The sequence below is a fragment of the Zosterops lateralis genome (assembly GCF_965231275.1).
Source record: "Zosterops lateralis genome assembly, chromosome: 27".
Lineage (NCBI taxonomy): Eukaryota > Metazoa > Chordata > Aves > Passeriformes > Zosteropidae > Zosterops > Zosterops lateralis.
This window is the reverse complement of record NC_139787.1, coordinates 4,099,956-4,110,556: the sequence shown is the minus strand read 5'-3', so window position 1 is coordinate 4,110,556 and position 10,601 is coordinate 4,099,956. Positions and strand designations below refer to the sequence as shown.

General features: G+C 60.0%; 1 protein-coding gene across 1 annotated transcript; it reads left to right on the top strand.

Moving 5' to 3' along the window:
- The first annotated feature begins 7,498 nt into the window (after positions 1 to 7,498).
- On the top strand, positions 7,499 to 9,836 carry LOC310919531 (uncharacterized protein). The gene is made up of 3 exons (XM_083878904.1): positions 7,499 to 7,831; positions 8,251 to 8,332; positions 8,513 to 9,836. The coding sequence occupies exons 2-3, from the start codon at positions 8,278 to 8,280 to the stop codon at positions 9,694 to 9,696; spliced, it is 1,239 nt and encodes a 412-aa protein (XP_083735030.1). The 5' UTR covers positions 7,499 to 7,831; positions 8,251 to 8,277; the 3' UTR covers positions 9,697 to 9,836.
- Positions 9,837 to 10,601: the final 765 nt, after the last annotated feature.

The window sequence follows — 10,601 nt, the reverse complement described above, 5'->3', positions numbered from 1 at the left end:
ACGAGGAAAAATCCTGACCACCAACACACAGCTGCCGTTCCCCCTGCCAGTGGAGGCACAAAAGACAAAGATCCCAAAGGATTGAGAGAACAATTTCCTGAAACAGCACTCAGAGAATAAAACCAACAGCAACAAGATTCAGAATCCAAAAGTTCACAAAAGAAACAATTTCTAGTGAAAGCTCCCAACAAGAAACAAACTCCAGACACTTCCCCCAGCATCCACAACACGTCATAACCCTTCTGGCTCCAACCTCACATCACTGTGAAAATTGCTTTTTTTTCCAATGGAAATGGCTGATTTAGCCCAAATTTGATTCCGCAGGGCTGAGACCATCAAAATCAGGATTGGCTGAAGCTGTTGGGGGCCACCCCTGCTCTCTCCTGATCCTTCCTATATTCCCCAATGGGTTTCCTGACCTGAGGGCTTGGGGCACTTTGAATTTATTGGGTTTTGGGAGAAAACCTGTTCCAAACGTCTCCATTCTCACCCATTCCCTGCAGGGTTGGAGCCAGCAAGAGCAGCTTGGGAATGGAGCCCCAGGCAGGAAGGATCTCCCCAACTCCTCCTCCTTGAAGCCATTGCCCATCCAAGTGTGGGGCCCAGCCATGGCCCAGCCCCAGTGCACAGGGATGGGCATTGGCCAGTCCTGCTCTGGCCAGCCCCAGCTGGCAGCCAGGACCTGAGGGTCCCCCCTGTCCCCTTGGCTTTGATTCTGGCAGCTTTAGAGCTGCTGCAAAGGTGAGAATTCTGTGGGCAGAAAAAGGCCTGGCTGTGGTTTGCTCAGCCCTGCAAGAAGCACAACAGCCAATGGGAGCCCAAGCAGTGGCTCTGTGAGGGCCTTTGATGGTTTTCAGAGCAGGGCTGGCTGGAAACCCCCCTGCAGGGGCAGCTGTGAGGGAACCAGTCTGGAAATGCAGCAATTGATAATTTTGTCCCTGTCAGCAAGGGGCTGAGAGAGCCCCAGAAGTTCTGCAAATCCCACATCCCTCTGCTCAACAACCTGACCTGGACGCTCCTCCTTCCTGAACAAAACCTGCAGCCATCTGGAACCTCCCAGAAAGAATATTTGTGTTCTGGCTGCAGCCACCAGACCAGAGGGAAAAGTGTGGAAATACTGAGCAGTGACTCTGCCCCACGGCTGTGGTGTGGCTGTGGTGAGTGACCCTGTGTGGGTTCCAGGTGTCCCCAGACTGCTCCATCCCTGCCCTCCTCACCTGCACAGGGCACAGGGAATAGACAGGGCTCTGCCCCGCCCCTGCCCTGCCCATTCCAGGGCACCCCCCGAGTGCCCAAAGCTGTGGGGGCGTTACCCTGGCAACGGTCGGTCCCGACACATCGCGACAGTGGCTTGGGACACGCTGTCACAGTCGGTTCAGACACCCCGTGACAGTCCCGGCACTCGCAGCGCGATGGCAGCTGGGCCCTTCCCAGTGCTCTGGGACCACCGTGCCGGTCCCTCCTTCCCGCAGAGCCCAGCCCAGGGTCTCTGCTCCCCCGCCGGGCCGGGGTCTCCCCTCGGCCATTTTGGTCCCTCCACCCTCGGGGCTCCCCACTGGGGTCCCGGTCCCTCCATCCCGGCCCCTCCCACCCGGTGCCCCCCGGGCCCTCCGGCCGCGCCCCCCGACAGCCGCAGGGCCGGCACCGGCAGAGGCTCCCGAGCTCCTGCAGGATGAGACGTTCCTCAGGCAGCGCCGCCTGAGCGGGGCCCGGCTCCCTCCCGCCGTCCTTGCCCGCAGCACTCGGGCTCCAGCAGCCCCGGAATGATCCTTCGGGATGTGCCCACCGCTCCCGCAGCGCTGCCCTTTGTCGGGAACAAGCCCAGGAGTGCTTGAATCATCCCCAAGGCCTGGTCTGGGACCTCCTGTGAGGCTGTGCCCGAGCCCTGAGGGGGTTTGGGAGGCCAATGAGTGTCACTGCTCTGTCCCAAAATCTCAGGGCAGCCGGAATGGCAAGCGGTGCCGCACCATGCCCCGGCCCTATGGGCCTCACCTGAGCACCCTGTGCAATTCCCGGTGCTCCTGCTCCACCTGCATGGCCAGGTGCTGTTCCCGGGGCTACCTGCTCCAGCTGCTCCCGCCTCAGCCGCTGCTCCAGCTTGGCCTTCCTGGCCACATGGCACAGGCACTGAATCATCCCCAGCACCAGCAAAAAACACCAGAAAACCATCCTGGCAGCCAAAAGAGCTCCTTGTGGGCAGAGCTAGGGGCACCTGTCCCACAAAATGTGTCCAGTGCTCCAAATTGCCGGGAGAGGTAGTGGAGTTGTGTGTTTGTGCATGGGGGTGGTTTAGGAGGACGGCTGAACTTAAGGAACCCCAGCACTAATTCTAACACCTCGTTAAGGCTCTGCAGCATCCAGAGCAGAACAGAGGCTTTGGCCCAGCCAGCTCCAATTTTGCCCCATTTTGCGCTTTCAAGCCACTGCTCCCAGCTGGGCTGTCCCTGTGCTCCAGCTGGAGCTGCAGAGCCCTTGGGGCTGTTGTTCTGCTCTGCTCCTCCTCCTCCTCTCCCTGTGGCTGGTCTCAGGACCAGCAGTGGCCCAGGAAGAGCAGGAACTCCAAACGTGGGCTGGAGCCCCCTGAGGAGCCCTGGCAGTGGCAGCACCGAGCACCTGCTTTCCTCACCATCCCAGGGGAATTCAACATTCCCAAAGCTGCTGTGACAGGGCTGAAGGAGGAAAAGGGAGTGAAAGGCTGAAGGTCTTCAGGAATGGTGTCATAAAGCCATGAGAGGTGCTGTTGTGACCCCGAGACTTGGCTGGGCAGTCGGTGCTGCCTTCCCTCCGCTCAGGAACGGTGAACGGTCACGTGTGTTGCACAGGGCGTGTGCCTGGCCCCAGGACATGCTACGCTGCCACTCAGCACTACGATCCAACCTGCTTCCTTGGCCTCTTCTGCCCGCTGCCGGTGGTGGTGCCGGGACCGATTGGTGGCCGTGACTTTGCAAAAGGAGCGATTTCCCCTCCTCCTTCCCGGCCGAGGCCACCATCGGCCCTGAGGGGATCGAGCTGGCACCGGGGCGCCCCCTGCTGGCCGGGAGTGCTCCCTGCAGCGCCCCCTGCTGGCCGGGAGTGCTCCCTGCAGCGCCCCCTGCTGGCATGGCTTGATTTTTGCAGCGCCCCCTGGTGGGCGTGGTCATAACTGCACCAGAGATGAAAAACCAGCCCTGAGCGGGTGGGAAAGTTCTGGTTTTGTGTTGTTTGTTCTGTTCTCTTCCAAAATTTTTGTGGTAAAAAGCTGTTGAACACTTTCTTGCATTTTTTCCTGGAAACCCAACAATTTTTGAAATTATAAAAAGTTTTCAGGCATGGGTTTTCTTTCCATTCCAGGAAGGTTCCCGCTTTTCTTGGCAGACGTTTGTCTTTTAAACCAGGACAGTTGCCAGCTCCTGGGTTCCAGCGTGGATGGGACTCCAAGAGAAGACAGGGTCTAACACAGGGCCACCTCATGCTCTGCTTTTGAAGCCCTTGGGCCACCAAGGGCACTTCCCCTAAGCTGGACTTCTGGTCATCTGGCCACTCATGACCTGGGTTTGGCCGAGTGTGATGATGTCCCCATTGTGCCATGGCTGACAGACTGATTGACAGACAGGACCCTGTCTCACCAAAAGCAAGGCTGACCCACCCCTGCCACACATTGGTTTTCCAAAATGTCTCGAGATATCAAACATTTCCTGTCTCTGACACACCATCCTGTGCCATGGCCTTATCCAGGCTGCCCTGGAAAAGGGGGAGGCTCTGGGACACCCACAGGGGCTTTGTGACGTCACTGTGTGGGGAACACGGCAGAGGAGGGGTTTGGGACAGGGGAGAGGAGAATCCAGAGCCTCCTGAAGGCTGCGTTGGCCATCAGAGCAATGAAGATCCAGGGCCTTGATTAGTTTCTCTGGTGGAGGAAAAGTGCTGGAGGAAGAGTCTGGGGTTTGTTCCTTGTTGGGGGCTTTCCCTGGAAATCATTCCTTTTGTGACCCTTTGGGATTCTGCACCTTACTGCAGTTGCTGTTGGTTTTGTTCTCTCTTTGCTGTGTCAGGAAATTGCTCTTCTCTCAGCCCTTTGGGATCTTTGCCTTTTGAGCCTCCACTGGCAGGGGGAGGGGCAGTTTTTATTGGCAGCACAGACACATGTGAGTGCCCTTGGGTGGGGACCCCTCAGTGCCCCCCAGTGTCATGGCACAATCTCATAGATGTCACTGGGCTCATCTGGATGCCCATGGGATCCTGGAGGCTCTTTGTAGGTCAATGGGGTTCCTGGGGGATGGTGACACAGAGAGGCCCTGCAAGAGACACCAACTTGGGGGAACAAGCTGGGGGATTACACCAGTGGGTGACGTGTCACTGTCCCCCCACCACTGTACTCACACCGTGCCTGTTTGGTGCTCACGACGTGGGTGTACAGAACCTCCCCCTCCTCTGGGGGGCCGGGGACTCTGGGGGGGCCCTGTGGGGATACAGGGGATGTGTGGGAGGGGATAGAGAGTTGTGGGATGGGCATAAAAGAGGGGCTACAGCTGGAGACCCCCCACTTACCTTTCCTGGTGCTTCCTGGTGGCTGCAGAGAAAAGAGGGGAGAGGTGACTGTGGGGTCCCCAAGGCTCTGACCCCTCTCAAGATTCCTTAACCCTCAAAGGACCCTCAGTTCCCATGGGGACCCTCAAGCATCCCTGAAGTTTCCCAGAATTCATGAACCTCCCCAGTGGCCCCAACAACTCAGCCTCAAGAACCCAAAGCCCAGCAGGGCCCCTGAAAAAAACCCCAACATCCCTGCAGGATCCTCCAGCACCTTCCTAACCCTACAGGACTCCCAGCCAAGGTCACAATTCTGGGGCTTTGGGTGCTGCCCTATTGCTGCCCAACTCTGTGGGGCTTCCTACAGCTGCTCTGGACCCCTGCCCCCTCATTGTTACCCACCCAGGTGGTGCCACCAGTGCCAGGTCACAATTACACCCACAAGCAAGACCAGGAACAAAAGGGATCCACTGACCCCTGCAGCCACTGCAAGAAACAGAGAGGGAGACATCAGGATCACCCATCACCCCATGGATCCTGCACTCCCTAATGACCCCTGTGAACCCACCTGTGACCCCGTGTCCCTGAGGTGTCACCTCCAGGGCCAGCTCAGGGCTGAGTGCCCGGAACACGCGGTGCCCGTCCTGTCCCAGCTGGTTGGTGGCCACGCACTGGTAGGTGCCTGAATGTCCCACATCGATGTCCCCAAGCTCCAGGATGGCATCCCGGGCCAGCTCCTGCCCATCATGCAGCCAGATGAAGGTGACAGGGGCTGAGCCCACCTGCACTGAGCAGCGCAGGGTCACGGGGTCACCTGTGTGCACCTGGTGTGACAGGGGACCAGGGGTGATGGTGGCATTGGCCACGGGCACTGTGGGGACACAGAGAGGGCTGAGTCTGGGGGGAGGGGCTGACACCCAGCAAGAGGGAGAGAAAGGGGGGATGAGAGTGGCCTGGAGGATGCTGTGAGTGGGGTCACCCTCAATCCAGGCCTCCTGCTTATCCAGGACAGTGACATTCAGGGGGACACTCTTGGCCACGCTGTCCCCATCACTGACCTGGCAGCGATAGTGGCTGCTGTCATTGTCCCCAATGTGGTGCAGCTCCAGGCAGGGTCCAGTGCCCAATGGTGTCCCCAAGCCCCCCCAGTGCCAGGTGAAGGACAGGAGACCTGTCCCCACTGCCACTGCACAGCTCAGCACCAGGCAGCCCCCAAGTGCCACCTGTGCCCCGGGGGGCTGCGCCCACAGGGACATCCCCGAGAGTGAGATGGGGGTCACCAGGGGACAGTGAGGGACACAGGGAGGGTCAGTGAGGAGTAGGGGGACCTCAGTGTGGAAGAGGGGGCCCAGAGCTTGGGTGTGCCTGGAAAGGAACCCAAGGAACAATGGGGGGTTCAGGGAGGGAACACCTGGAGAGGGACAGGGGGGATGCCAGGGAGGGTGTGGGGACCCAGGGAGGGGATGGTGGGACCTGGGGACTGTGGGGGGAGATCAGAGAGGGGTGGAGTTCACCCAGGGAGGGGTGAAGGGACCCAGTGAGGGGTGGGGGGACAGGGACAGGGACGTGAACAGTGCTGGGGGGACGTAGAAAAATGTTACAGGAAAGATGGGGGTACCCACACAGGGCTGGGGGATCTGGTGACAGACCTGGAAATGGATGGGGGACCTGCCACAGGAATTGGGGGACCCTGGCAGTAATGGGGGGCCCCAGGCAGGGCTAAGGGACACAGGGAGCTTCTCAGACAGCTCTAAATTGACCCAACACCAATAGAGGTGCCACTAAGCGACACCCTGCGAGTGCCCAAGTGCAGGAAGAGCTTTGTGTGCTGCTCCAGCTCCATCCCCCATGGCAGGATCCACGCTGGATGATCCCCAGTGACCCCCGGTGGGCACAGCCCCCGTGATCCACGTTGGGAAGACACCTGGCTGGGGCTCCACATCCTCCTGGCTCTTGGTGGCCTGGATTTTCTTTTCATTTCTCTTTGTCCTTTCAAACACCCAACACCAGGGTAAAAATGAAGAAGCTGAACTAAGACAAGGATGGGAAACATGGTGGGATCTTCCAGGGGATGTGGGGCATGGTGGTGTGAGGGAGTTGAGGGTTCCTGGCAGGGACTTGGGGGTGGCTCAGGGCTTTGGGCACCCCAGGCCGAGCTGCTCCACCTGCACTGGGAGACCCTGGTGGAAGTTCTGGGGCAGCTGATCAAGGACCCCCTGCCCTGGAACTGTCCTCATGTCTCCCCTTCCCGGTTCCCAGTGTCCCCTGTCCAGGATCCCCCTCTCCCTGCTGTCATCCCCTTTGCCCCTTGCCCGTTCCTGTGTCTCCCCACTCCCAGTCCCATCCTGCTCCCATCCCAATCCAGATCCCATTCCCGGTCTCATTCCCTGTTCCTGTCCCGTATTCTCTGTCCGGTTGCCATTCCCCTATTCCCAATTCCATACTCCCTGCCCTGTTCCCATTCTCGTATTCCCAGTGCCGTTGCCTGTCCCACATTTTCATTTCTCTATTCCCTGTCCCGTTCCGATTTAGCAGTTCCCAGTCCAGCTCCTGTATTCTCGTTTCCGATCCCGGTCCCATCTCCCTAATCCTCATCCCTTATTCTCTCTCCGGCTGCTGTTTCCATATTCCCTGTCCCGTTCCCATATTCGCATCCCTGGTCCCATTCTCGGTCCCTGTTCTGTATCTGCAGTACCATTCCCGGTCCCTGTCCCCATCCCCATTCCCGGTCCCTGTCCCCATTCCCGGTCCCCATTCCCCATTCCCTGTCCCCATTCCCCATTCCCTGTCCCCATTCCCGCTCCCCTCCCACCGGACGCCGCCGCCATCGCTCCGCCCCCCCCCGGCCCTCACACGACCAGGGAACCCCCGCGCTGCTCCCGCCCACCAATCACAGCGCGCGATCCCTCACATATTTGCATAACCACGCCTTTGTCTTGGCCCCGCCCCTCGCCGGCTGCAGCCGCGTGGGGGCGCTGTTTCCTCCCAGTTCCCTCCCGGCGCTCCCGGTCAGAGCGATACTGGGAGGGAAAGCGCTCCCAATTCCTTCCCGCCGCTCTCAGGATCGCTCCCGGTGCTCCCAGGATCGCTCCCGGGGCCGCGGGGCCGGGGCCGCTTTGGAACTCCCCCAGGGCAGAGCGCGGCAGCTTTTGGGTGTCGGCACCGCCCGGGCCGGGCTGGGAGCGGAGGAGGAGCGGGAGGAAGAGGAGGGAGAGAGGACGAGGACGAGGGAAGGCAGGAGCGGCAGGAGGAGGAGCAGCAGGAACAGGAGGGACAGAGGAGGAGGAGGAGGAGCGCGACAAAGTTTCCCCGCCGGAAGCCGCAGGTGAGCGGGGAGCGGGAGCTCACCCCAAATCCATCTGGGGAAGGTCTCCGGGAGGGTTTTTTGCGCGGCAGGGGATGTTTGGATCTTGCAGGAGCCAAAGCCGAGCCGGACATGCCCCTGGAGGGATCTTGGGGGATCCCACGTGGCCATCGCCCGGTAGCGGCGGCAGAGGGGCCGTGTCGGGTTTGGGACCCCCGGGAGAGCCGGGAGGGAACGCGGGAGCCCCGGAGCGGGGAGAGCGCAGAGGGGCGATCCCGGAGCCGGGGGACCCCCGGCAGCCTGGAGGGGTGGGGGAGCCTGGAGATGAGCGGGGTCCGGGCCCCCCCAGGCTGAAAGGGGCGCTGACTTCTCCAGCTGCACTTGGGCGGCGGAATCGTCAAACCCAACGCGCTCAGCCCTTGTTTTCCCCTCCAAACCAGGATTTCCCGTTCCCAAACCTTGGCCCGATGGAGGAGGAGGAGGCCGGGAGGAAGAGGAAGATGGCCCGGGAGCCCCAGGCAGGTGAGGAGGAAGTCAGTGCCCCTTTCCCCCTCTCCTGCTCCATCTCCCCGCCCAGCCTGGCCCCGGCTGCAGGACAACTCTGCTGCCGACGCCGTCCTGCCTCAGCACTGAGGGGGGTCTCCTTCCCCTTCCCTGTGGAACGGAGGCAAATCCCATCCTCTCCTTGTCCTTCCTCCCCAGACACTGAGCTGAGGATGGAGCCCAGGGAGGACAGTTCCCCGCGGCAGAACCTCGTGGAAGAGACCGTTTTTAGCAGCTCCACGGCACAGGAATCCAATGGGGAGGAAAAGCTCCAGAGATCCCCCACGAGGAGGGGCTGCAAAGGCACATCACAGCGATCCGAGGGGGAAAGACACACCCTGGGCTGGGGAGGCGGCCAGAGATGCAGCTGGAGCCTGGAGCTGGGGCTCCCTGAGCAGCTTCACAACGGGGAAAAGCCCCACAAGTGCTCGAAATGTGAGAAGAGCTTCAGGCAGAGACCCAAACTGATCCGCCACTGGAGAGTCCACACTGGGGAGAGGCCCTACGAGTGTGATCAGTGCAGGAAGAGGTTTCAGACCGACTCCAATCTCGTCCTGCACCAGCGGATTCACACGGATGAGAGGCCCTTCCGCTGCCCCGACTGCGGGATGGGATTCAAGCACAACTCCACCCTCGTCACCCACCGGCGCATCCACACCGGGGAGAGGCCCTACAAGTGTGGGGAGTGTGAGAAGAGCTTCAGCCAGAGATCCTCCCTGATCCTCCACTGGGGAATCCACGCGGGGGAACGGCCCTACGAATGTGGGGGGTGTGGAAAGAGCTTCAGACGGAGCTCCCACCTGATGGTCCACCAGAGGAGCCACATGGGGGAACGGCCCTATGAGTGTGGGGAGTGTGGGAAGAGCTTCAGGACGAGCTCCCACCTGATCCAACACCAGAGGAGCCACACCAGGGAGAGGCCCTACGAGTGTGATCAATGCGGGAAGAGGTTTTCGACCAGCTCTAATCTCCTCACACACCAGCGGATTCACACGGACGAGAGGCCCTTCCGCTGCCCCGACTGCGGGATGGGATTCAAGCACAACTGCACCCTCATCACCCACCGGCACATCCACACTGGGGAGAGGCCCTATGAGTGTGGGGAGTGTGGGAAGAGCTTCAGGCAGAGATCCAACCTGATCAGACACCGGAAGAACCACACTGGGGAGAGGCCCTACGAGTGTCCACACTGTGGGAAGAGCTTCTCAGACATCTCTAACTTGACCCAACACCAACTGAGCCACCAACAGCAGCCCTGTGACTGGCCCGAGTGCGGGAAGAGCTTTGTGTCTGCTGCAGCTCCATCCCCCATGGCAGGATCCACACTGGATGATCCCCAGTGACTCCTGGTGGGCAGAGCCCTGGTGATCCCTGGTGCTGGTGATCTTTGTTGGGAAGACACCTGGCTGGGGGCTCCACATCCTTCTGGCTCTCCGTGGCCTGGATTTCCTTTTCATTCCTCTTTGCCTTTCAAAACACCCAACACCAGGTAAAAATAAAGAAGCTGAACTAAGACAAGGATGGGAAACATGGTGGGATCTTCCAGGGGATGTGGGGCATGGTGGTGTGAGGGAGTTGAGGGTTCCTGGCAGGGACTTGGGGATTGCTCAGGGCTTTGGGCACCCCAGGCTGACTGGCTCCAGCTGTGCTGGGAGACCCTGGTGGAAGTTCTGGGGCAGCTGATCAAGGACCCCCTGCCCTGGAACTGTCCCCCTGTCCCAGATCCCAGTGTCCCCTGTCCAGGATCCCTCTCTCCCTGCTGTCACCCCCTTTGCCCCTTGCCCATTCCCGTGTCACCCCACTCCTGGTCCCATCCTTCTCCCATCCCAATCCAGATCCCATTCCCGGTCTCATTCCCTGTCCCTGTGCTGTATTCTCTGTCTGGTTTGCCGTTCCCATATTCCCAGTCCCATATTCACTGTTGTGTTCCCATTCTCGTATTCCTGGTCCTGTTGTCAGGCCTGCTGCAAGGCCTGCATTTCCATTGCTATATTCTGTTCTATTCCTGTATTCTCAGTCCCGTTACCATATTCCAGTTTTCCTTCCCATCTTCGTATTCCCCATCCCGTATTGTCTGTCTGATTGCTGTTTCCATATTCCCTACCCCACTTCCATATTCCTAATTCCAGGTCCCATTGCAGGTCCCTCTCCCATATTCCTGGCCCCATTCCTGGTCCTTGTCCCACATTCCCCATCCCTGTCCCCTTTCCTGTTCCCCACACCTGGTCCCTGTCAACATTCCCAGTCC

Bases quoted from the DNA above. Each gene is read 5' to 3' on its own strand.
- LOC310919531 (XM_083878904.1), top strand. From the start codon at position 8,278: ATGGAGGAGGAGGAGGCCGGGAGGAAGAGGAAGATGGCCCGGGAGCCC. The intron at 8,333-8,512 runs GTGAGGAGGAAG...CTTCCTCCCCAG, and splicing joins GGCCCGGGAGCCCCAGGCAG to ACACTGAGCTGAGGATGGAG.